Source organism: Syzygium oleosum, unplaced genomic scaffold (assembly GCF_021117445.2).
Source record: "Syzygium oleosum isolate NSW1041296 unplaced genomic scaffold, Sole_v2.1 Sole_v2.20, whole genome shotgun sequence".
Classification (NCBI taxonomy): domain Eukaryota; kingdom Viridiplantae; phylum Streptophyta; class Magnoliopsida; order Myrtales; family Myrtaceae; genus Syzygium; species Syzygium oleosum.
In genome coordinates this window covers 1,697,506-1,724,584 of record NW_026607504.1, presented here as the reverse complement: position 1 = coordinate 1,724,584, position 27,079 = coordinate 1,697,506, and the positions used below count along the sequence as shown (strand labels likewise).

The 27,079-nt window shown below is 41.0% G+C and overlaps 4 protein-coding genes across 4 annotated transcripts; 2 read left to right on the top strand and 2 right to left on the bottom strand.

Annotated features, from left to right (window-relative positions):
• Positions 1-315: 315 nt before the first annotated feature.
• Positions 316-3,606, top strand: LOC115684064 (uncharacterized). The gene is made up of 3 exons (XM_030608760.2): positions 316-1,027; positions 2,640-2,866; positions 3,141-3,606. The coding sequence occupies exons 1-3, from the start codon at positions 804-806 to the stop codon at positions 3,146-3,148; spliced, it is 459 nt and encodes a 152-aa protein (XP_030464620.1). The 5' UTR covers positions 316-803; the 3' UTR covers positions 3,149-3,606.
• A 647-nt stretch (positions 3,607-4,253) lies between these two features.
• LOC115684059 (probable sulfate transporter 3.4) lies at positions 4,254-9,330 on the bottom strand. Its single transcript, XM_030608754.2, has 13 exons — positions 8,875-9,330; positions 8,258-8,306; positions 7,912-8,119; positions 7,549-7,720; positions 7,069-7,134; positions 6,852-6,965; positions 6,622-6,738; positions 6,390-6,516; positions 5,847-6,133; positions 5,489-5,679; positions 5,228-5,313; positions 4,730-4,806; positions 4,254-4,629 (listed from the first exon to the last, which is right to left on the bottom strand). The coding sequence occupies exons 1-13, from the start codon at positions 9,217-9,219 to the stop codon at positions 4,486-4,488; spliced, it is 1,983 nt and encodes a 660-aa protein (XP_030464614.1). The 5' UTR covers positions 9,220-9,330; the 3' UTR covers positions 4,254-4,485.
• Positions 9,331-19,682: 10,352 nt separating this feature from the next.
• On the top strand, positions 19,683-22,284 carry LOC115684061 (coatomer subunit beta'-2-like). Its single transcript, XM_030608756.2, has 10 exons — positions 19,683-19,768; positions 19,916-19,936; positions 20,093-20,154; positions 20,308-20,362; positions 20,510-20,546; positions 20,786-21,111; positions 21,206-21,337; positions 21,429-21,577; positions 21,764-21,832; positions 22,024-22,284. The coding sequence occupies exons 1-10, from the start codon at positions 19,766-19,768 to the stop codon at positions 22,073-22,075; spliced, it is 906 nt and encodes a 301-aa protein (XP_030464616.1). The 5' UTR covers positions 19,683-19,765; the 3' UTR covers positions 22,076-22,284.
• A 1,212-nt stretch (positions 22,285-23,496) lies between these two features.
• Positions 23,497-26,471, bottom strand: LOC115684001 (receptor-like protein 6). Its single transcript, XM_056320552.1, has one exon. It carries the CDS (start codon positions 26,469-26,471, stop codon positions 23,583-23,585), a length of 2,889 nt encoding a protein of 962 aa, XP_056176527.1. The 3' UTR covers positions 23,497-23,582.
• Positions 26,472-27,079: the final 608 nt, after the last annotated feature.

Below are 27,079 nucleotides of genomic sequence, written 5' to 3'. Positions count from 1 at the left end.
TGAGACACGCGAGAGTCAGCGTACAAGCTCCACTCACATAAGATTTATGAGATAATTTGGAAGAGGGAAAGGAAAATGATTGAAGATCCATTAAAAGTATTAGACCCTCATCTCATATAGCATGCGCATTTTTCCTAATTATATAGTGAGACAAACGACATCGCTCTACTTTTTTTTGGGCCAAAAAACAAAAAAAATCATGCCTAAATCGAACCGACCAACCAGCAATTAACAACAAAGCCCATAAATGCAAAAAAAAAAAAGAAAAACAAAAAAAAAAACCAGACATACGAACGAGGAAGGAAGAAGGGGGGGAAGCGTGCCGATCTCCATTTTTGCGGCTTCCTCTCCTCTCGCCAATCTCAAAAACTACTCTTCTTCTTCTTCATCATCTTCTTCTTCTTCGTAGTTTCTCTCACTAAGCCCTGTTTCTTCTCTAGTGTCAAATCGTAATCGCTCACAAATTCCCGTCTTTTTAGCCACTGCAAATTCGGTTCCGCATCGCTGTCCCCGGGCGGTCTCGGGCTCCGGATCCGGGTCCGGCGCGGTGGGCACCGGCTCGCCGTGTGTGGAACCGATGCGGTTCGCGTCGGGTTCGATGGGCGGGGTTCGGTTTGCCGCGGATTCCGGCTCCGGCGGGCGTTTCTTGGTGTGCGGGCTTGGGGATGCTTGAATTTCGGCTTCGAGGGTTCTTGGGTTTTTGATTTGAATTTGGGGGGGTTTTTGGAATCAGAGCTTCTGGCGGTGGAGTTTCGGGGGGAGGGTTTTCTTGGGTTGATTTGGGAGGGGCAGGGGAAGCAGCCATGTTCTATGGTGCGGTGGTGTGGGATCCTTGGCTCATCGTTGCCCAGATCGTGTGTCTTCAGTGCTTGTATTACCTCACGCTGGGTTTGTTCCTGTCGCTCCTCGTCGGGACGCGTGTCTCGCGCATGAGCCTCGTCTACTTCTTCGACTTTGCGGCCGTGACCACGGCCACGGTGACCGGGTGGTCCGTCATCGCCTCGTTCGTGCTCGCTGCAATTGCAGGGTGAGATTGAAAAGCTTTGCTTTTTTTTCTTTTTTTCAAATAGCAGATTCCGTTTACGGTTCATTTTATGTTGTTGCGATGATGTCTTGCGGGCTCTTTCGTTTTTATGTGAATTTGTGATTGTTGTGGAGTGTGTGGATGAATGCCCCCAACTTGACGAATGTGTGCCTGTTATGACCTCCATAACAATGTTAACTCAGGTTAAGCTTTATGCTGCTCCAACTTGCTATGTTACTTTGTCATGTCTTTGGTTCCATCTGTTTGGTTTTTATTATCTAGTCGATAAAATGAGCTGCTGTTCTTGTTTGACTGATTTGGGACTGTTGGAATGATGTCTTTTCTGGTTGAGCAATCATCCACATTCCGAATTTATACTCTTCTAGTCAGGAGAAATGGCTTGGCATGGTTTATTATTGTCCCTTCTGACTTTGAGCTGATACATTGTTAACCATTTATCGACCTGATTTTTCCCCCCTTTGCCATAGTTCAATACTTTGCTTTGCTATCTTGTCAAGTGGTTTGATACGACATTTCAGGTCTTTTTCTGCTAGAAAGTTAGAATATGACCGTCCTTTGAAATTTTAGTTTGATAAATTGCGAAAATATATAGCTCACTATATGAGGCTTAGCTGTAGGGGGGAAAAGGTTGATTTTGTTCACCAATAGAAGAAAAGGAATTGCATTGAGACAATTAGGTTGTGTTCCATGACTGAATATTTGAAAGACCATATGGTGACATCCATTCTTGGTTCGTCTTGGTGTCATAGGAAAGTTTGTTACTTCCATTTTAGAATTTCTTTTGTATATCCACACAGGAACAAGTACTTGTGCGTGCAGTAAATTTATTTGGTTTCACTTTGGATCTGACCATCTATGCAATGCTTTAGTCAACGGTAGATTTCCCAGTTTTATCCCCCAACTGACCATCTCTAGTTTTGTTTACTCTCAATTGTCGTGAAAACACCCTGTAATCTTAGCCTCTTTACTAGTCCATTTTGTGACTTTAAGAATCACTGAAAAGCATTGTCATATGTCCCCATGTATCAGACACAGTCGCTTAGACTGCTTAGTAGCTATGTCGAGAAAAACAAAAAGAAGAATCTGTGACTTGGGACCTGAAGACATGATTTGTCTGTAAAGTTCAAACCCAGATGCAGTGTTAGGACCTTTTTTTTAATTTTAGTTCGAAGAAAACACACCTGTGACTTTGAAGAAAATAAATCTGTGACTTGTTCGCCCTTCAAGCATGCTAGTATCAGTCATTCAAGCTAATGATCCGATGTGTTTGAATGTATGTGCTTGAGATAACTGGATGTGACAGTGTAACTGTGAGGTCTTTATCTGGACCTTTTACCATATCATTCTGTCTGTGGTTCTCTCGTTTGCTGTAATATTGGGCTCGCTTCAACGATGTTGGGGAGCTGCTAATATATTAAACATAGATATGAAAATGGAATGCTTAGGATATAACAGGTGCTTTGTGAATTGTAAATGTTAAACTTGTTTTATGGAGGGAGAACGTATCTATTTTAGAATTTACTGTTTACGTGCTTATAAAGGAAGAAAGTCGCCCACAGTTTCTTATATTGAATCCTGCTATTTCTTGATGCAGAGCTGGATATATGTTTTATCTAATTGAGAGGGCAAAGAGATGCCTGGACTTTTCTGCCACTTTATTTATCATTCATCTCCTTATATGCATCATATATGGAGGTTGGCCTTCCTCAATAACATGGTGGGTCATTAATGGCACTGGACTTGCAGTGATGGATCTACTAGGTGAATATTTGTTCATCAAACGTGAACAGCGGGAAATTCCCATTGCATGGCATCGTCCAAGTAAGGCTTTTTTCTCCTCTTTGAACTAACTCAATGGAAGAGTGTCCGATAATGTCTTTGTTAAGTTCCCCATAATTTGAGACTTGTTTGTTAGAATTTGACCTATCTGTTCGTCTCTCTTTTGCTTCCCTCTGCAATGATGCATCCAAGCAACGCTAAAGAGTCGTCTTTAGCTTTTCTGTCTTGTACTTTCTCGGCGATAGTCTCATTATTTTTGTTAAAGTTTTACTAGCTTTCTTTAGTTCATTGTTTTGAGCTGGGATTATCGGTGCAGATGTTTGACCAACTGGAGAAACGATACCAGCAAAAACAAGTTTCATCGGAGTATATGGGCGATTCCTTTGGATGATGTTCTGAATGCTATCCTATATACCTAATGAGGATAGGTTAGATTGTGCATGATGGTTATAGACTGAAGTGACGACAACAATGAGCACGCTGGGGTCGGAATTGTGCTTGTGGGATAAGGTCAAGCTGATGAATAGGATGGTTTTGGATTTTTTTAATATGCAATTAGGTGGCTTTGAGAAATCGATGCCAATTGTACTTCTGGCAGTCGATTAGTGAGGATGAAATGTCCAGTCTTAGAGTCCATATCTTTCAAATGAAATTTTCATAATTTTCTGCAACTCAAGCATGTCAACGTTTGGTTTGGAGAGTGCTGTCTGAGTAAATCGTGCGTTGACTGGCGTAGAATATCGAGAACAAGCTTGTGTCAATAAAAGGTTGAGCTTCATTTACCAGCTGAACTTATTAGATGAGACGGATTTCCATGCCTGCGTCTACGGGGCAGCTGAACTTTTTCCTCATATCTCTCTCTCTCTCTCTCTCTCTGCTTTTGCTGTTGTATCCCGTGTGACTCATGCTGGATTTTACTGCTAAACCACCAGCAAATTTACGAACAAGGATGCCACCAGCTCTTGAAATGATTTTGACACAGCGGAGTTACAAGCTTCTTGATTGGTCGGCAAGTTCAAATGTAATTGGCAGCAAACGTCTTTACTTTGCTTTTGTGTCGGCACATGTGAGAGATCGAGGAAATTTATAGAGGCAAAACGCAATCAAGGGTTTGGACCATCGAAATTGGAACCACAGCGTTTTCGAGCCGAGAGTTTTTCTTCTGGTTGCAGCTTGCAAGCATGGACAAGAGAAAGATGCGTGAAATGGTATAATTTGTCTTTTGCATGGGTTTTGCAGTGCCAAGAACAACCAAGCAATAGTCCTGTCTAGCGAATATCTAATTAGCAAACACAAGGCCGTCGGATTGCTCACCGTAGTTAATACATTGATTCATATGGACTTCTTTGTAACCGTTTTAGTCAAAAACTAGCCTAAAAGGCTGATTTTTGAGGACCGAAAGTGCTTGAGAAATAATGGCGACAGAACCAAGTTAAACCTTGATGGCTATGAATTCGAAGCTTTGAGCTGTATAAGTTTGGAGGAAAGAGATACAAAAACCTCTTCAAGGAAGAGCACGGCTTTCTTCTTCCTCTTGGTGTAGCAAACTGTAACAGCGATTGCAAAAATTCCTGGCTAGAAAAGGAAAAGAAAATGAGCAGACATTGAGTCCTCTCTTCACTTGTACTCTTCCCCGACATATGCGCCAAGCTGTCCGGTACTCATGGTTGGCACTTCCACAATGAAGAAATGTCGGCGACGGCTTCTCCGACGGTCATGTACAATCCATTCAACCCGAAGCTGTCCAGCACTTGTGATTTGTGTAGCTTCTCCGTCACATTCCCGACAGGACTTGCCAAAACAAGCTACAAGAAAGACAAGAAGAGCATATCGGAGAATTAACTTCTCTTCGCCTTTAGGTCATCCCAAGCCTGACAAAGTTCACTACTTCAATATGGGTTGTACCTTGAGAGATTTCTTTTCCACCATCTTCCTGATTTCCACTAATGCATCGATGCCACTTGTGTCTATGGAAGTGACAGCTGTGGAAAAATAAAAGACCCGTCATTTTCATCAATCGACAAGCGAGGATTAAACAAGCCGTATGGAGAGACTCGAAGGCTTAAATGATTTGATGTTCTTTGGATAAAGGAGTTCAAAGCTGATATATTGAGCAAGCATGCTCTCATAGAAAGACAGAATCCACATGAACTACAAACTTATTTGTTAAAAGAAGTAAAACTTCTTCATGGATCACATGAATTCTCATAAAAAAGTCCAACTTAATGGATTTCTTTGATACTGTCACTAGAAAAATATTCTTTGTTAAATATATCATGTAGTTCACATTACGGTTCAGGACAATCGGCTTCAAAATCTCAGCATTATTTTATTGGAGTGTGTCAAGATGTTGCAGGAAATATATGTAAAATGTTCTAGTCGGTGGAAGTGCGAAGGTAGTACCCGTCATGTCGAGAATTAGGCATTTCAGTGCACTCCGATTGTTCTCCTTTATCCATTCTTCCTCCTCTCGCACCCATCTCATGATCCTGCGTACGAGAATTTCAATTACAACCACAAAGAAACCAGGAAAAAGTTACTTTTTTAGAACGCGCGTGATCTTTTAAACCTATCAAGGACAGGAAGCTTCAAATTTTTTGACCAATATAGCATTTTTCCATCTAGATCTGCTGATGACTCTGAAGAGGTGTCAAGAAGGCTGACCTCTCCAGCAGGTAGGTGGAATTGGCGAAGTAGATAGGAGATTCAACAGCAAGTATCAGAAAAGATGGAACTCTTGATGCTTCTCTGTATCTGCTGAGGTTTTGGTATGTATGAGTTCCTGGAATATTTCCCAATACCAGAGTGTTTGGCCTAGTGACATGCAAGAGAATCTTGAAGACAGAAACTCCAACCTGAATTTTAAAAAAATGTCAAGTTAACCAAAATGGGTTGCTTAAAGAAGCTACTGAAATCTTGAAGTCTCCTCCTTAAAGTTTAAGATCAGTTTAAAATCTGTAATGCCTTCTACAACGAACGTAGCTAAGAAAGTCGGAGCATGCTTCAAGTACGAGAGACTCACAGCAATGGCTAGACCCAAGGGCACAGAGATGAAAAGGACCCCCACAAAGGAACATACACATGCCAAAAAGTCAAGCTTGTCAACTTTCCACAACCGAAATGCAGCCTGATAATCAATCAGACCGATCACGGCTGTTATGATGATCGCAGCTAAGATGACGTTGGGAGTGTAGTGAAATAGTGGCATAAGGAAAAGCAGAGTAACTAGCACTGCTGTTGCCATAACTATGTTCGAAATTGCCGTTTGCGCCCCCGCATTATAGTTAACAGCAGACCGGGAAAAAGACCCTGAAAATGACAGTAGAGGTATAGTAGTTAGAACCGCTAAAAAGGGAACTCCACTTTTCTTGAGAAGGAGACATGATTAGGCGCTTTCAACATATTCACCGATCCTCTCACATTTTTATGTGGACTGCTATCTCGTGGGACCCGCTATCATGCGAAAAGAGGAGTATATTCTAAACTAACGTAACAGTTGGCCACACAAAATCCCGTGCATGCAAAAGAAAGAAAACCTAGCTATGCAAAGAAGTAAAATAAGTACCTGTGGTGACAAAACATGAGGAACAGGAGCCGGCCATGTTCATCAGGCCAATAGCCATCATTTCTTTGTTTCCATCGACTTGGTAATTTTTCATAGCAGCAAGTGTTCTTCCGACTGCAATACCTTCCTGTTCAGATGTTATAATGAGTATGATAAGTATATGCAAAAGTAAAGAATCTGTGTTCAAAGAGTCAATCAATCGCAATATGCATATGTAATTCACAATTCTTACAGTCAAAGATAAAATTCCAGTTATGATGCCGGTTTTGACAGCCAGTGCTAGATAAGGGCCACTCAGGCATATCATGTTTGATGAAGGCGGATTCAGACCCTTCGGCAAGTGGCCAATCTGTGCATAACAGTAATTTTAGTCAATAAAGTCCCAAACATGAAAGTAACACATAAGTTAGGAAGTCTGCTATGAATATGTCCAAAAACTGGGAGTAAATCCTCAGTTCATACAATTGAGATTCCATGAGCTTTTGATCTGAGGAGGAAAACTAGAATAGTTGACAAAACCACTGATGTTAAAGGGGCAGCTGCTGAAATCCAGAATAGCTTTGGTCTTCTAATGCTCTGTGACATTTGATGGAAACTCAAAGGTTAGACTACAAGAATGAGTCAATCATTCAACATAATGATGGCTAGCAAAATGAATGTTTGGCCGAGGTAAACTTACAATATGCCTCGTTGTCAATAAAAGGATTAAGAAACCGACTCCCATGATGACACTTTGCCAAGACCACTGCGAGTCACAAGTGTAACTTAAGTTAAGGATCTCCAGAAAAAGAAGGCGAATATAAGTTGAAATTGAACCTATAAACAAATTTGATAAAGGATAGTATAAGTTGGAATTACCAAATGAACGGATTTCATAAAATTTATACTTCAAATCGTATTACCCTCAGTTCCAAGATCATATTTCGAAAGGATTGCCAGACTTTTCCTATGAAAAATTTAAAATGATATTTGTTTGTTGCGGTGTTATTACACAATATCGTCTCTTTCTTTCTTGAGATACCGATATGATGCTAAATAGAATAATATCACTCGTTCGAATTCCAGTAGGATATATGTGAAGTAGCTCTATATCATGTATGAAGATTCCTATTAGGCTTGCTAAAAGAAATTAAGATTTGAAAAGAAAATGACGAATTACCTCGTCTTTTTGTTTGAAGACCGAGGACATAACAGGAACAAATTGCATCTTGGTGGTGAAGTGGACAATCCCAAGCAAGCTTTTCAACTGCTGCAATGACACTATAACTGCAGCCCCGGCCATAAAACCAACCAGTGTCGCTTTGGAGAGAAAATCAATTACAAATCCCAACCTGTAAATAATGTAATCAAACTCAGTCAAGTTAGTCTCTGGATTATAGTCACTTACTTCTATGATATTTCCTACAGTTTTAACTCAACTCCTCTGAGAAAACTCTTATCGTGGAATTACAGTTCTCTGTCAATTGTATTACTTTCAAACAATTTTGGACGAGAAGAAAGAAATTGGTTGGGTAAGTGATACCTCAGGAGACCCAGAGAAGCCTGAAATAGACCGGCGAAGAAGGTGGCTGTGAAGGCCAATTTGAGATACAGAATTGGCTCTTGGCTGTAAGACACTGTCTCACTGAGCATTGACCCCATGACTAGAGAAGCAATTGACACAGGTCCAACAGCGAGGTGCCTGGAGCTTCCAAGGATTGAATATATCAATGGTGGAACAAAGCTTGAATCTGCATGAATAAAACACGGTTTAATTAAATATAAAACTGCAGAACCAAAACAGCTCAATTAGTTTCATGGCTCAACTAGTTTCATGTACTTGTGACAGAAAAACAGAAAAAGAAAAGAACGATTCGATCGACACTCACATAATCCTACAATAGGTGGCAAATTTGCAAGTTTTGCATAGCTGATTCCCTGCAATGTAAGACACAGGTAGTGAGATGACCCCAAATCAGGATTGCAAAAAAGAAGAATAAGAAGAAGAAGAAGAAGAAGAAAAAACAGAAAAAGAAAAAGAAGAAAAGGAAGAAATGGACTATGCATTAGTATTTGTTTCACAAAGGGAAAAAAAAAACAGCCAGAAAAGTCGAGAACCTCAAACCTCAACTGAGTCATTTTACAGGATAATTGGATCTAGCAAAAAATTAACTTGGTTTAATTCATCACCATAACAACATTGAGCCCTCTTCCTGGAAAATAATAATGAGAAAAGGGGATTCAAAAGTTCACTAAGGCATACTGGCACCATGTCAGAACCAGACACAAGCATCTAAGTGAAAGACCCAGAAAATTAAATAAACTGACTGGGTTACCAAACAGTATAATGAACAAACCAAAATTTACCAACTGTGAAGTCCTTTGATAGCTAATTGACACACATTAAATGAAAACTTGAACCACTAAATCCTCTGAGAAACACTGAAACTCAAAATCTCCACGCACACACAAAAACACAAACGGCGTCTCTTTCTCACTAACTCACCTGTGGGATTGCCAGGCTAGCAATGGTGAGACCGGAGATGACATCAGACCGAAACAGCCTCAGATCATACTCAGGTGCCCACTGAAATATGGGGAACAAGAACTGCAGACCCAGGACAAGTTTCCTGAGTGACGTCTGGTTCTTGAACCTATGTAGCGGGTCATCAGGGAAGAAGATCTCAGAGAGCCTGTGCTTAAGTTTCTGGAAGGTGGTAGTTTTTGGTGGCAAGCAAACTCTGTGCACTTCTAAGGGGGGTGGTGACAGCGTTGAGTCTGTGGTGGAGACTCTGATGATGGTGGCCTCATTGCCCGAGATGTTCTCTACTCTGTTTGAATTGAGACCCATTTCCAAAAAATGGTGATGATGATAATGGTGTAGGTGGCAGACTCAACGAGTGCTTGTTGAAGGACCAAGGCATTGCATGGCGTGAATTTATAAAGAGAAAAGGGAGGGACTTCGAGGAGAGAGAGGGAGAGCGCAGAGGGTGTATGTGTCAGAGAGGTAGTTAATGAGAAGCTGCAGTTACTACATTCCCAGGGGGTCGTTCGGTCATTCCACGTCATAGATTTTCTGTAATGTAATTGAAATTAGATATATTACTCAAATTAGCTTGTATATTGGTCTACCAAATCATGAGATATAAATAAAAAAACTTGGACAAAGTAGGGAAAATTATCCAAAAAATCCTAAGTCTATTGTACGGAAGCTAATTTAGTCATAAATGCTAATTTAGTCTTAAAGCTTTTAACAACTTGTATTTTATTCCTAAATTTTTCAATTGTGCCAACTTAATCCTAAAACTTTTGATTAATTACCTATTTAGTCCTACACCTTTTACGATTTACAAATTTAGTCATTCTAGCCAATTTTGATAGGAAATTGTTGACGTGGACAATTTTTGCAATGTTTTGCCCTTTTTTTTCTTTTTTTCTTTTTCCGTTTGCCGGCCATTGAAAAGGAAAAAAAAGAAAAAAATTCATAAAATTTAAAAAAAATATAAAATTATTCACGTTAGCGTTGGTCATGCTATGTAGGACAGCCGGTGCTGACTAGATCGCAATGTCAATTATTTCCGATCAAAATTGGCCGGAAGGACTAAATTGATAAATCATTAAAAGGTATATGACTAAATTGATATATCATTAAAAGTTTTAGGATGAAATTGACAAGTTGTCAAAATGTTTGTGACTAAATTGACATAATTGAAATGTTTATGACTGCATTGTTTGCCATATAATATGTTTAGGACTTTTTGAACAATTTTCCCGGATAAAGTACCAACTGAAATTAGATGTAACATCCTTTAATAAAAGCTTTCTCTAGTTCCAATGAACTTTCTTATTATGTAATGGTGTCAATATTAAGACGCTGTTCATTTTTATGACAAATAATTTTCCATGTGTTAACTTCCAATAGCAAAACAAAAAGCAAAAGTACCAATGGCAACGGAAAATCCTTTTTGCTCCGCTTAGCCCTATCCCCCTCTAGGGGCATTTTAGTGATAGGTTTTATAGGGGAAATTGACGATCCTATTTGGTCATATACTTAGCGATGTGCATAGTTGCAATCATACCACTAGATTAGACTCGGCACATGTATGGGTTCATTCACTTATAGAACTTCACTAATTTCAACGAAATATTAACGTGTGGATAACCTCAATCTCGCGGGTAAGTAAGAGTCATTTGTAGGATCAAAGGTGACACATACCCAAAACTAAAGCTAAATAGTCCTTTGACTATACTCTAGATCGCTTCATCACCTATAGTGACCACAATTTCAAGTATATTTTATATCTTAACGCAAAGAAAAAGGCGGGGAGAGAGAGGGGGGGGGGGGGGGGGGTAAAATACCACTATATTAGACTTGGCATATGTATAGGTTCATTCACATATAGAACTCCCCAAATTTAGCAAAAGATTAACGTATAAAAGGCTTCTCTCTTGCACGTAAGAAATAGTCATTTGTAGGATAAAACGGTGAAAAATGTCAAAAACTAAGGCAAAATGCCTATAATTATACTCTACATCGTTTCATCGCCTACCAGATTAGACTTGGCATATGCATGGGTTCATCCCCTTGTTAAACTTCTCTAATTTCGGCAAAACATTAACGTACAAAAAACCTCTCCCCTGCATGTAAGACATAGTCATTTGTACTATCAAAACCAAGGCTACATAGGACCAACCAAATCACGTTTCCAACGTTTTCAACCTAAAAAATTTCATGCCATGTACGTTTCCACTTAGATCAACTAGGCTAGAGAGTTTGCTTATGCGCAATTGAAATTGAACTGCAAACACTTACACACAAGGCGGCTTAAGTAAACTAACTCACAATGCATTAGGTGGACAATTTGAACTACATGGTTTGCTTTTAACACGAAATTAGAAGGCCACAATCCCGTTTTCGATCATCTTCGTAGTGATTATGCATGTTGCAGCAGGCTCAACTGATATAATCATCTATTCATTCCAAGATGCAATTAGGGCTGATTGTAGTTTTGAGCAGAAAAAAACGAGAGGAAGAATGCATGAGAAAGAAAGTATTTGATAATATACCCACAATGCCAATATGGGACTTTGATTTCACTAATTGAGTGTTAGAACAAGTACCATCCACTTTGTGTTGCTTTGCACAAGTAGTGTTAGAATATTTAAAAGATAAACCATGCCTTCATCAAATAGTTTAAGCTATTAGAATAGTTGGCAGCGTTCTTATAAAATTTCACATGGTATCAAAGTAAGAGATCCCTTGTCAACTTTTTCTACCCTTTTTCCATCTCACCTTTGCTCCAAGTTAATATTATAATTCCTTCGTTTTCCTTAGGCAGCTGGAAATGATCATCTTTTGTTTTGGATTCAAGCTGAAGTGGTTCACTTAGATGATGATTTTTATGACGATGCTGCTCTTAAAGCTAGCTAGAATCGACAACTTTAGCATCTCTTGGACTTCAATATGAACTGAAAAATACGTGCCATCAATGGGTATGTACCATGTAGTACGAACCCCGCTTTAACATGTCCATTGTGGTAGCACAAGGCAAAACCCTCGATGCCAACCCAAAAGGACCATCGAATTGTTGAATACAAAACAAAATGAGAATATATAAGAAGATGCTGAAATTTAAGATATTAGGTGAAGGAAATATACGCCAAGATAATAGTGATAGATATGTCATTTAAGTCAAGCGGTCTGGGATAATTTCGATATCTCCCCACGAGCAAACTGGACCGAAGTCGTACCGGAATATTACACGTGATGTCGAAGTAGTAATTAATCAGAAGATTTGATTTCTTAGATCGAGGAAGCTGCGTGTACACAAAACCAAGATAAACTCGGTAATTAAGTAGTGCGGGACAACTTTAAACGTGCTTTATCACGAAAACTGTGGAAGCATTCAGGGAAATAAATGGCCACCAAGAACCTAAGTAATAATGTCGGAGAGGACATTCTTTGACCGTACCATGATGATAAGCAGCACTTTTCGGGCACACCTCAGGCTGTTAACGCAAGATACGTACTAGCTTCGCAAGTTGATACCCACCGTTCAATTGCTTCAAATTAGGTGGGGGTCTCAACCAAGTTCTGCTTTTGGGGAAAAGTGCCAAAAAAGTCCTAAACCTTTTGTATTAGTGCCAATTTAGTCCTAAACCTTTTTTTGGTGCCAATTCAGTCCTAAACCTTTTGCATTGGTGCCAATTTAGTCCTAAACCTTTTTTTAGTGCCAATTAAGTCCTAAACCTTTTAAATTGGTGCCAATTCAGTCCTAAACCTTTTGTTTTTGTGCCAATTTAGTCCTTCCGATCAATTTTGACCGGAATTTGCTAATGTGGACGCCTGCCGGCCGGCGGCCGGTCACCGGCGCCGACGTGGCGCTGACGTGGACAAATTAAATAATATTTTAATATTTTTTTGAATTTTTATTTTTTTCCTTTTTTTTCTTTTTTTTTTCCACTTTTTTTTTTGGGTTTCTTCTTCATCTGGCCGGTCGCCGGTCCGGCGACCGGCCAGAGGCCAGTGGCCGGCGAGCTCGACCTCGCCGGCCACTGGGGAGGGCGGCCTCGCCCTGCGAGGCCGAGCCTCGCCATGGTCGGGCGAGGCTCGACCTCGCCGGATCTGGCGAGGTCGGGCCTCGCCCAGCCGCCGGCGAGGCCCGACCTCGCCAGATCCGGCGAGGTCGGGCCTCGCCCGACCATGGCGAGGGTCGCCCTCGCCCGACCATGGCGAGGGCCGCGGCGAGGGCGAGCCTCGCCATGGTCGGGCGAGGCCCGACCTCGCCGTCGGGCCTCGCCGGCGGCTGGGCGAGGCTCGACCTCGCCAGATCCGGCGAGGTCGGGCCTCCCCGACCATGGCGAGGCTCGCCCTCGCCGCGGCCTCCGGCGAGGGCTCGAGCCTCGCCCGACCATGGCGAGGCTCGGCCTCGCCGGGCGAGGCCGCCCTCCCCAGTGGCCGGCGAGGTCGAGCTCGCCGGCCACTGGCCTCTGGCCGGTCGCCGGACCGGCGACCGGCCAGATGAAGAAGAAACCAAAAAAAAAAAGTGGAAAAAAAAAGAAAAAAAAGGAAAAAAATAAAAATTCAAAAAAATATTAAAATATTATTTAATTTGTCCACGTCAGCGCCACGTCGGCGCCGGTGACCGGCCGCCGGCCGGCAGGCGTCCACGTCAGCAAATTCCGGTCAAAATTGACCGGAAGGACTAAATTGGCACAAAAACAAAAGGTTTAGGACTGAATTGGCACCAATTTAAAAGGTTTAGGACTTAATTGGCACCAAAAAAAGGTTTAGGACTAAATTGACACCAATGCAAAAGGTTTAGGACTGAATTGGCACCAAAAAAAGGTTTAGGACTAAATTGGCACTAATGCAAAAGGTTTAGGACTTTTTTGGCACTTTTCCCTCTGCTTTTGTCTTAGCTGATGCTAATGGAGTCCTCTTCTTACTGGCCATACGTCAATCTCTTGATTTCAATTTCTGACTTTCCAAAAAAAAGTTATCGTTCTGCGTCCTGATTCTCTTCAAATACCTCGTAATAAAGTTGGTGGAGTCAATTCAAGAAATTCTAAATCTGATGACCGTTTACTAACTTTCAGCATGTTCGGCAGGTGTTTAGTGATCCCTCTAGTTTTAGCACCAAATTCATAATCAATCTTCTGCTTTCTTTTATTCAAAATAATCCCAGTACTTTTTGAGAATTTACATCGTTTGTCCTTCGGTTATCTTAGTTTTTCGATTGACTATTGTTGACATGGACTATTGGAAAGCTGAGTTGGCAATCGGGAAAGATGAGATGGCGACGAAAAAACTGATGTGGATTAAATGAGTATAAACTTTTTAGAAACATAAAAACTGATTAAGAAAATAGTAAAATAATAGGCAAATAGAGAAATAAAACATAAACAAAATCCTAGCTCCGCCGAAACCAATGACACTGCTCGCTGCCATTCCGCAATGCTGCCTCGAGCTCGAGTGTCTCTGGCCACGAGCTTGAGTAGCCATGGTAACGATCTCGAAGGTTGAGCGGTCTATGGTTGCCACGAGCTCAAAATCGAAACTGTTGCTAAGAAATGAAAATAAAATTTGCAAATAATAAAAAAAGTTGGCAAGTAAGAAAATACCAAATAATGTAGGTAAGTAATTCAAATAAGAGATAGTAATCCAATACTATGCGGTAATATAACGGGGAAAAAGTCGGCAAGTCCCGCTAGTTTAGGTTCGTGATCTCTGAAAAAGAGCTAGTAAAGTTGAGAGGTTGCTAATCAAGATAAATAAAAGTCAGTGACTTCTAACAAGTTGGTATTAATTTAAAAAAAATTAAACATTGATAAGTAACTCAACACAGAGTTAGTGACCTAAAATTAATTGGTAGTTAATCTTATAAAAGTCGGTAAGTCACTAATTTAGATATGCAAATAAAAGTTAACGAGTTAGCACAAAAGTTAGTAATTTTTTTTTTGGTCAGATCAAAAGTTAGTAATTCACAAGCTATAAAAAATGGAAAAATCTAAGAATTGTTGGTAAGTCACCAAAAAATTACCCCAAAAAAAATGTCAGCTCTCTAATATGGTCATTATCAAGCGAATTTCTCTCAATTATTCATTCTCAAGTTTCACAAATTACAAGCTAATGAACTGCAAAATGAGGCCAAACACTTGGGATTCTCTTAGCTCATGCATACTCTACTAAAGTCAAGACCACTTGACTATAGGAATAATAATCCCTAGTCAAAATTTCCCAGCTATTCGAGGTGAAGAGGGTGTCAAGAGAATATTTTTGACCTCAAAATGGAGGCAACTGCGACGAGTTGTCACACAATTGATTCTGCCAAAATCGGAAGGGACAGGACAAGGACTTTTGATAGTTGCGTGAATTGTCTATGCGGCGATAAGCAATTGCATTCGATGGCCAGCTTTATCTATCAGTCCTGAGACCTAAAAAGGCCCCACAAATTCTTCCACTTTTCAAAGTACCCACCATTGATGGACCAGGCTCGAACAGAGATTGAGTTCCAATGGTCAAATTATTTTCTGCCCAATTTAAAGTAGAGAAGAAGATTCTCGCTCCGCGTGTAAATATCTGATTGGTTGGTGCAGCTCGCTGTGCACTGGGGACTAGGAGGAACAAATCTTGGGTACAAAATCTGTCCAATCTGGGTTCTCTGGTTGGAACGCCTCAGTCATCTCAGCGTTGTTTGGAAGATGAGAACTTATTCCCTTCTTTGAGAAAACCACATTTTGTGCTCACGTTTTGTGGAGTGGCTGTGCTGTAAAAGCGGAGAGAGGGGCATATATCCATGAGGTATCCAATTGGCCTGGGCTGGACTCTTGAGGGTCCTTTTGAATAATAACTAGAGAAATTGGATGGACCGCCTTTCTACAGTTTCACTTGGATCATTCAATGAGACTTCTGTTTCCACTGAGATGGAGTTAGAAGTTCACATTTGGCTTGCTCTTGGACACAATGAGGGTGAGAACTTCTTCTATGAGTACCTAGAGAGAAAGCTAATTCAAAGAGTTTCTTTGGTTGACTATAGTTTCCTTGAGTGGGATGAGGCTCAATCTGTGGAAGACGAATCCTCAAGAATCTTTGAGAGGGCTGACTTCAATGAACACATCAACCAATGGCTGAACCAAGAAAGAGATACTTTTTAGCCCCATAGCCATTAGCATGCCTTCTTTGAAATGTCCACTTTTGAATCAAGTGGTGCCAATAATGCAAAAGAGTCATGAACATGATGTTCTGGTTTTTTGCCTGTAAGGCCACACTTGTATTGGCTATTAAATGAGCACCCAAAAGCATAAAACATGATGCAGACACAAAAGACCCAATCTGAAGCATCTCAGAAACACAACCCTTCATTGTTTAGTCAAAATAGGTCAGCTCTGTTTGGTTGGTCATGGGCAGTAGCAACTAGGAACCAACCAGAGTGACGAGCATTGGGGGTTATAATGCTTGGCTAGGGTCCAGACCTGTTTCCTCTTTCTTTCTTTCTTTTCATTGTTTACTTAGCAGTATGTCAGTTTTTTGAGATAATGGAAGGGGTTGAGAGGATTGCTGAGTGCTCAAGTTTATTCCTGGAATATACCCTTATGTGTTTCTCCTTTTATCACAGCTTCTATTGCTTTAATCATTGTTAGTTTGAACAACTTTTTTTTTTATTTTCTCAGTACTTTAGTCTTCCACTTTAAGTCAACTTTATGGGATATCGAGTCTAGCCCGCGTTGATAACACTGAATCACTGGTCTTGTGGTCGTTATTCTTGCGAAGGCACTGAAGTCTAGGGTTTTCACATTGTCATCTGACATCTTTTTTTGCTGCAAGAGTTGTTCAATGTACAGTTATTGGCGTGTTCCAACCAAGTGCAGTTGATGGAATTTCACATTCCAGAATAGTTTCATATGCTGGTGCATGTGAAACACCATTTCTTTTTGCAAGGTATGATCATATGATGAATATCTGTTGGCATTCAAAATCTAACATTATAACAGAATCAATTATGCAGAAATTGACTTGGGAAGTTTTTGATCATATATTATGTAGCCTTCTCGTTTCCTTGGTTTTGCGAGCAATGAGAAGAATGAAGAGAGACACGAGGACATTAGGGTTCAAAGAAGTGATTACGTGGCTGATATACAATGAGCAGAAAGTGCAGATCCACTTTCACTTTGTACTTTCTTTTAATTAATCTTCATCTTTTTACATGACGTTCCTAACGATGCCAGCACTAATGATCTCTTATGATCATTTTTTTTTCGCTTTTCTTTCACTTTTAAATAAAGAATCTCTAAATTCTCAATAAACTAGTGTCATAATGAGCCAAATTCAGTGAGTTTATGATGATTTCGCACATACTTTCTTGTCGAGCTTGGCAACGGTTGTGCTTTCTAGATGAAGATTGGCGAAGCCATTTGCTCTATGTCTGTGGGCGTGTAAGTGAAGGAACAAAGTGCCCCATGACCATGAGGTGAAGTGAAAGCACTAGTTCTTTTCCATGGATATTGCTCAAACTGTGAACCTCCATTCCTGGCCCCTCGATAACCATTTTATTTCAGTTCTCACTTCTGTAATGCAATTAACCATTGTCATACTTATCCAGAATAGTGAATGAATAGAAGGGTGGTGTTTTTATTCTCTATCTTCTTGCACTATCTATTTTCAACAGCCTTGTGATTACACATGCAATAATGGATGAAGCATCAGCGCTATGTTTGCGATAAATATGGATCAGAATGGCGTGTATCTTTCACCAATAGCCAAGTGATGATGGGTATTCCTTCACGAACAACCTGTGATCTGTCTCCTGAAAGACATGTTAGGTTTCAGTCCAGCCAAGAGCTCCGCTTTCATGGGTGTCATGCTAACAGAAGATGATACAGAAGTTGAGATTGGGCTAAGAGTTCAATCAGTGCAGCAGAGTCGGGAAAATTACCAAAAAAGTTCTAAACCTATTGCAATTGTGCCAATTCAATCCTAAACTATTTTTTTTTGCTAATTCAGTCCTAAACCTTTTGCAATTGTGCCAATTCAGTCCATCTGGTCACTTTTGGCTAGCCGTTCGGCCGACGCTGACGTGGCAATTTTCAAATTTTTTTTTTCAATTTTTTTTAAAAACTTTTTTTCTCTCTTTCTTTTTCTTTTTTTCCTATCTTCTTCCCCGGTCGCCAGTTCGGCGACCGGCGATCGGCCAGAGGCTGAGGCTGGCCCTCGCCGGCATTGGCGAGGGTGAACCTCGGCGTCGCCGGGCGAGCTCAACCTTGCTCGGCGACGTTGAGGCTGCCCAGATCTGGCGAGACCTCGCCGTTGGTGGGCGAGGTCGAGCTTCGCCATGGCCTGGCGAGGCTCAACCTTGCCTGGCGACGGTGAGGCTCGCCCTCGCTAGTGTCGGTGAGGGCCAGCCTCGCCCATGGCCGACGAGTTCCACCTCGCCGGCCTCAGCCTCTGGCTGGTCGCCGGCGAAAATAGGAAAAAAAAAAAGTAAAAAATTATTAAAAAATTCGAAAAAAATATTAAAAAATTGCCACGTCAGCGTCGCCCGGACGGCCGGCGTCTATGTCAACGCCGGCCGGCCAAAAGTGGTCGAATGGACTGAATTGACACAATTGTAAAAGATTTAGGACTAAATTGGCAAAAAAAAAAAGATTTAGGACTGAGTTTGCACAATTGCAATAGGTTTAGGACTTTGTTGATAATTTTTCCCAACAGAGTCCCATATGTGTAGGTTTGGGCTCAAGAGGGCCTATAAACTCGTGAAGGATCAAAATGTGAAACTTGACGCTCCTTTTCGATCTTTAATAGAGCTAAGCCCCTGTGGCTTCTCTTGAATCCAAGATCTCTTGGATCTGTTGTCAAGATGCACCATGCTTCGGCCAATTCCTTCCTCCTAAGCCAGCATGTTGTTGGGAAATTATTGGACTAATATCCCTTTTGGCAATTTCTACAAGGGTATCCACACGAAATTTTTTGCATTTTCAATTTGTTCCTCGACAGTTAAATTTTTACAGAAGTTCTTTGGATACTCAATTTAACATAACTTATCATTCATATGATTATGCATTGTGTATTTGTAGATGATTCAGTCGTCAATTAGTATCAAAGGATGACTCGATCTATTCTCGCTTGGCCCATGTATGGGAAACGTTTTGGCCTAATTTGAATCTTAAACTTACAAAATGTGAGCTTTAATCTCCTCATTTGAACACGTGATGATATGGGAAATATAGAAAGATAATTACCGGATACTCTATAGATTACGCCGATCAAATCCATCTGGACCGTTAATTGAGCGGACCTCACGGTGAAATTCATGTAATCAATGGTGCTGCTGATGATATTGATCCTCAATGAGAATTTAACTCTCCAAATTTGACTTTGACCAGTTAGAGGCCGCCCTCTGAATCTTTTTAATGATAGACTACGTTGACGTAATTCATTTTGACCGAACACCCTTTGGACTTTGATCTCCACCGTGTATTGTAACACGACGGCGGAGGGGACGGTTGAGGAGTGGCGGATGACAGCATAGGAGAGAGGAGTTTTCTTGGCAAGGGAGAGAGTAGAATAGAGTGAAACGCGTTCACGTAATTCCCTTTGTTTAACAATCATTGGACTATGATCACACCGTCTATTTCGACACGTGAGCTGACTGGACGGCTGCGAAGGCACGGGATGACGACAACATGCAGAAGAATTTTCTTGGCTAGATAGAGAGAGAGAGAGAGAGAGAGAGAGAGAGAGAGAGAGAGAGAGAGAGAGAGAGAGAGAGTAAAATTGCATGACCATCCTTCATCGACAAGCAACTCTTGCATATAAAGATGTCCGAACACACAGTAATTTACGTCCAAGATTGCAGCAACTTCTACCAATATATCCAATTTGATCATTACACAAGAAAATGGTGAGTTATCTATGGTTGTTTTTTTTCCTCTCAATTTACTAAGAAACGAAACTTCTATGGAAACACGACGAAATTTCGTTTTACACTATATTTGCACCAGGAGTTTTCATTGTACTGATTTCGCTTCTGTCATTTGGCATGTATCAGTCTACCGCGTTCAAGTTTGAGGTACACAAGTCCTGTTCCTCAGTTCTTCTACTTTTCATTTCCCTTTCTGCATTTTCAGATTTGTTTAACTTGATTATATTACGTGAGCGTATCCATCGATATTAAGTATGCATACTTCACTGTCTGAGAAACTAATTAATGTCACTCTTGCACCAGAATGAGATTGTTCAAGGGTCGGAGCGAGCTAAATCTGTCGAGTTCCATCCGACAGAACCATGGTAACGAGAATTGCTTATGCTTCTTTTGTTGATATCTTTCATTGCTCTGGTATGGTACCAAAGGAAGCTTAACAATACGTCTATGTTTACAAATCCACGCTTAAGGATGTTACTTATGAGTGTCTTACCAGAACGATGCTTGTTGTTGTGCAGGATTCTTGTAAGCTTGCATTCAGGAACTGTTTACATTTGGAACTACCAATCCCAGGTAAATAAGAGCCTTCTCTGCTTTCGCAGTTCACATCACAAAGAAATCTCCAATGTATCCATCGTTACTGAATGTTTACTTGACAAGAAGTAATTATCTTGATCTAATGTTACTAATTGACATCAACATTGTTTGGTGGTATTTCAGATTACTGAGAAAACATTCAAGGTGGCCGAGTCACCAGGTAAATATCAGAACACACCAGATTAAATTGATACGCACTCCAATTTCTTTGACAATTCATGATGCCAAACCAGAAAATTGTGTCATAGTCAGTAGCTAGATATGGATAAGGGGGCATGGAATACATATGGTGAGCTACAACAATATTTAAAGAGCCTACCATAGCTAGGTTAAGAGATAATTGAGCATGCCATGATGTTGATAGGACATCCTAATCTATAACGCTGATCATATTTGCAGTGAGGTCAGCCAAATTTATCCCGAGCAAGGGCTGGGTAATTGTTGGATCGGATGATGCGATTATTCGTGTCTATGACTATAGCACGATGGAGAAGATCAAAGAATTCCAAGCGCATAAAGATTATATCAGATGTGTGGATGTCCACCCTACACTTCCCTATGTGCTATCAGCATCGGATGACGCAGTTATAAAGCTCTGGGATTGGGAGAAGGACTGGATGTGTACTCAGACATTTGAAGGACATTCACATTATGTGATGCGTGTAGCGTTTGATCCTCAAGATCCTAATGCTTTTGCAAGTGCATCACTTGATGGAACTATAAAGGTACTCATTTTGTAGGTCTCGCCCTTTGTAAAATACATATTTCAATTTCCAGATACGCTATTTATACTCTTGATACGATTCCCATTTGTTGCAGATTTGGAATGTTCACTCCTCTGCGCCCAAGTTTACTTTGGATGCGCATGAGAAGGGGCTGAACTTTGTTGATTACTTCTCTAGGGATGATAAGCTATATTTACTGAGTGGTTCTGATGATTACACTGCTAAGGTTTGCTAACTTTATTGTTCTTAATTTAACATAACGGTACATTATTAGAAAGAGACCATTTGATATATGATTTGTTCAATAACAAGTACAGGTTTGGGACGATAAAGGCAGAAGCTGTGTACAAACACTCGAGGGACATGAGCACAATGTTACCATTGTATGTGTGCATCCTGAGCTGCCTATAGTAATTACTGGTTCAGAGGATGAGACTCTTCGCATATGGGATGCCAATGGCTTCAGGTATGCATTGCGGGAGTTTTTTACAGTTATAGCATGCTCTAGAATGCAGCTTCAATTACAGCAGTCGAATGGAAATACCACCTGTGTCTTTTCCAGATTTTCCAAAAGTTACCGCTGGATATGACTGTTTATGTCCCTGGATTCTTGGTTGTTTTGTGAATGACTCCTACATTATGTCACGTACAGGCTTATGCACGTACTGAAATTCGGTCATGGAAGGATTTGGGATATTGCATATCAGAAAGGATCGCGGCGGTAACGTTCATTCCTGTTCTAAATGCTTCATTTCCTCGTTATATTCATGCTTTGATTATAATAAGCTATTATGATGGTCCAAGGTTTTCCATTGCCACTATAAAGGCATTCATGTAGGCTCTGTGGTTTCACTACAAAGATAAAACCTTCTACATTTGTGGTCTCACTTTTTGGTGGCTTTTGCTCTGCAGGGTTGCAGTTGCTTGTGATGAGGGAATAGCCGTGGTCGAGATAGTATGCTGATAGTGTGGAGCCTTCAGCCAAATATGTCGAATGAAACAGATCCCGACCTCTATAACTGTTACTTTCAATTTGAAGTTCAAATAAGATAAGAGTGCATATCTTTCTTCTGTCAAAGGAAGAAAGTGTCGCTTTGTACTAGTTTATGTGTATACTCTTCGTCCTGCCAGTGGCACTATTTTCCAGTGCAACCCAAAGATCTTATACTTTCCCATTGTGGTGTGTCCCGGTGGAAGTTCATTTACGATCTGTGGTGTATTATGCTCCTAGTGGAATAAATGTCTCTTGAAGATTACTAGAATCGCCTGAAAAAAGAAAAATACTGGCAGCTTCGGAACATGAAACCAACGATCCTGGAGTCTACATTAGTCATATATGGGGCAAGGCATGTTTCAAGACCTCTGTACAAATAAAAGAAGTAAAATACATATCAAACAGGTTGATACTTGTAATTATGACTTGAAACAATTCTTACTCTCTAATGACTTTGAATGCTCCTGCCTATCTCATGTCAACAACTGGGTGATACTTCTAAGACTTTAAGCTATCAGGAGTTCGACTCGATCTATGTCCTATTTCCTATCACAAGTCTTAACACATCTGTAGCCTATGGGATATGAAAGTGGTTCACATCATGCTAATATTATTGAAAAAGTAGATTCATTTTGCTCTCAAACAAAAGTACGGATGGGATTTCGGATAGCTTTGGGACCAACTCAAAAGAGTTACTAGACATATGTTTGGGGCCATTTAGCTAGATTAATACTGAGATGAAAGCCTTCTAACAAACTTCATCACCAGCCAAAAGATTAAAGTGGAATGCCATGCTATTGCAACATTTTGAGTTATCGAGGTGTAATACTAACCTTCACAACATGATGTAAATTCATACAAACCTTCTTCTTTGTATGCCTCTGGGTTCTCTGCCTTTGCCCAAAATCTTCTTCACGAACCAATGTTGAACTCTCGTGGTTGTGTTGCGTCCCATAACCACTCCGATGACCAGTCCGATTCCGTGACCCATCAGACAATTTTCCAGTCTAGTTCTTTGATCCAGATCACCAAACCCAATTGTGGTGTGCACCTCAGATTTAAATTTAAACGGAAAACTAAAATTAATTTATAACAAACAGGGCCAGGTTATGCCAATTCCTCCAAAACATGGAGGCCATGACTCATTACCTTGTTTGATCAAGATTGGAGAAATGAGGGTAAAGGAAACTTCTGCATAATAGTTTATCAGAATTTAATTAAGCTGAGAACTGTTTTTGGCCAACACGAGAAATTGTATTCACAGCTATCAAAAGAGTACATTGAGTCAATTTCAAGGAAACGATCGCACATTTATTGTTTGCTTGATGAAACTGGAGACACTTTATTCGAAATCTTATATCTAGACGGTAGATATTTGGATGCTATCGCATAGCGCAGAACACATCGAAAAGGTATGCCACTATGTGCACCTAGCAATCAGCAATCCAGTCATTAAACTTTCACAACAGATTGTAAATCACGCAAACCTTATTTGGCGTATCCGTCTTTGTTGCCTTCGTCTATAGAACCTCAGGAACCAACGCTCAATTCTGGAAGTCATGGTCAGCCCCATAACCATGCCGATGACCAGCCCGCTTCCAAAACCCATCAAGACGATTTTCCAGTCAAGTTCTTCGAACCATGTCCCTGAGTCCTCTTCGGCGAATGCACCAGATGGTGGTGCCAGGGGCGCTTCAACAGGATTTCCGCATTTCTTTGTCAGTGGAACTCCGCACAGTCCTAAGTTCCCTCCATAAGAGTCATTCTCGAACGTAGAGAACTGGTTCGCATGAGGTATGGGCCCGGAAAGATGGTTGTCCGACACATTGAAGAAAGCAAGGAAAATGAGTTGCGTGAGTTCTGGAGGGATCATCCCCGAGAGCTTATTGCTTGAAAGGTCAAGAGATTCTAGTCCGGTCAAATTCGCCAGGGACAAAGGGATGGGGCCTCTAAGAGCATTGTTGGAGAGATTGAGCAGTTGAAGTTCAGTTAAACTTCCAACAGAATTCGGGATTCCCCCAGTAAAGTTGTTGCTCGAAAGATCAATCACGTTGAGGTATCCCAGTATCTTTTCGTACTCCATGACAATGCCTTTGTTCATTATTGTCATTGAATAGTCGTACTTTCCATCGTTCACGGGAGATGGGAGGAAAATGGGCAGATTATTCCCATAGTAGTTTGCATCATCTGCATCGTGGACTTTCATGGCACTCCATATATCAAAGTATTCAGATGGAAGTCTACTCGAGAACTTGTTCATGGATAGATCAACAATTCGTAGTTTAAGAAACTGGTCACCATCTTCAGGTTCCCCTATGGCTCCATAAAATCTATTGGAGCGCAAAATGAGCACCTTCAAATCAGAAAGCGAGCCCATCCACGAAGGAAAGGTGTCAATGATCTGATTATTTCCGAAGTCGAGAAACTCGAGACCACTACAATTAGCTAATCCCCTTGGTAGTGACCCATGTAGTTGGTTATCACTAACATCTATCATATTTAACGCACATTCGTTATTCTGCAATTGAGGAAATCTTCCATATAAATCATTCCCATGCAAACGCAAGATGTAAAGGTTCTCGCTCAAATTGCTCAGACATGGCGGAATAACACCAGTCAACTTGTTCACGGACCAATCAATTATGCCAATAGAGCTTAGCTGGCACATCTCCGGTGATATTTCTCCGGATAGCTTGTTATTCGAGACAAGGTAAACTTCAATGGCCTTCGGGGGAATCGGAAGTAATCCTTGTATATAATTGCACCTGAGGTCCAATGTCATAAGATTTGGCCATTTAATAGCTGTGAAGCTAGTAATTAAGTTTCTGGAAAGATTCAAAAACCCCAATTGTGCCATACTCACGTTTAAGAACCACAGAGGTGTCGGCCCATAAATGCTATTTTGGGATAGGTCCAACCATTCCAACCCACTTTGGTATGATAGGAAGATGGGGAGCTCACTTAAGTTGCTAGAAGCCAAGCCAAGAGCGGACAGGTTTGAAAGGCTAGCATTCAGGTCGGGTTCAACAATTGATGAGAATTCATTGAATGAGAGTGACAACACCGTTAAATGTTGAAGTTTGAGTACCACATCTAGCCGCAAAGTTCCATTCAGGTTGTTTGATTGCAAGTCGAGGGTAGTAAGATTCTCGAGGTTAGAGATATCTTCGGGAATTGGCTGGCCAGTTAATCTGTTAAAGGATAGGTCGAGATAAGTTAATCGGGTGAGGCCAATGATCTCAGCTGGAATTTGACCGGTTAATTGATTGTGATGGAAGTTTAAGAAAGTGAGGTTGGTGAGGTTGATCAAGGAAGTAGGAATTTTCTCAGAGAGTTGATTCATGCTAAGATCCAAATAGGAGAGTTGGACGAGCTTCCCAATGGAATATGGGATTTCACCTAAGAGTTTGTTATTTCTGAAATTTAAGATGGTAAGTTGAGTCAGGTTACCTATTGAAGATGGAATGTTCCCAGATAAATTGGAGTTACTGATATCAAACTCGCTGAGGAAAGCCAAGCTTCCAAGCGAAGGTGGTAGCATACCTGAAAAATTGGTCCCCCTAAGAAACAACGACTTAATGGGACTGTGCAAGTGAAACACTGGTAAATGACCTGACAGCTCTGGATTGTAACTCAAATCAAGAAGTTGTAGCCTCGGCAGCTCGAAGATGGTTGTTGGGAACGTCCCTTGCAAGTTGCAGTATGGGAGTACAAGTGATGTCAAGGAAGATAAATTTGCCACAGCATCGGGAAAAGGAGCCGACACTTCCAACAAGCTAAGATCAAGGTGTTCCAATTTGGTCAACCTTTGAACCACAGTCTCCATGCTAGGATTCCTCAGCTCCAGTCCTTTCCCAGAGAGATCAAGGGAGGACAAGTTAGTCAACTTTAGGACTTGTGACGGGATTTGACCTCCGAAGCTGGAGAAAGAGAGGTTCAGGCTCGTCAACTCCACAAAATCACCTATCGCAGATGGTATTTGAGAGTAATTGAAGTCGTTCCAGGCAAGGTTGAGGCTTTGCAAGTGACTGAGACGGAAGAGACTGGCGTTTGAGTTGATAGGACCGGAGAGACAACTTTGGCTAAGGTCGAGGCCAGTCACGTAGCCTGTCCCTTCATCACACTCCACACCTTCCCAGATGCAGCAATCCTCGTCTTCCAGCTTCCACGATTCTAGCTTCGACGGGTCGCCCAAAAATGGGCAAATTTCCGCATCGAAGAGAGATTGCTTGAATTCTAACAAGGCAGACCTCTCCTGCTCATGGCACTTCGTTGGCCTTGTTGAAGGCAATGTATCGGAGGAAGCAAAGTGGAGCGGAATTATTGCAAGGAAAACCACCAAGAGATCAAATGGTGTTCGTTTCATGATGATTAAATTGTTCAGCACTCTTCTTGGGTTTTGGTTTTGCTGGGTTGGCGAGGTGAAGATGGACAAGTATTGAAATTGCGTTGTCGTTATATAATTTGCTTATCCCTCGTGGTCGTGGATCATGGCCATCACACTTGACCAAGATGCCTTCCCACTAATACATGATTTAAAATTTTCAATTCCGTTCATTATATAATCCGCTCGTGTGCTCTATTCAATACATTAAGATAAATATGATCATTGTCACCAACTCAATTAACTAGTTCATTTGGTATGACCACAGCAGTACCTGATTTGACTTGGAAGACTTGTATTGCCGGCCGGACTGGTCAATCATAAATAACCGGTTGTCCACTTTCTTTTTAGTAAAAGAACACTACAAGTGCCATAACTTATGTACGGCGCTCACTTTGGTGCCATAAGTTTTTTTTGGATCACTTTAGTGCTAAAATTTTTGAAAAACGATCACTTAAGTGCCAATTCCGGTGCCGTGCACAATTTTTCGCTGGAAATCCGACGTGGCATTTTTTTTATTAATTTCTGAAGCTGACGTGGCTCGCCAGGGGCTCGCCGGAGATTGGCACTTAAGTGATCGTTTTTCAAAA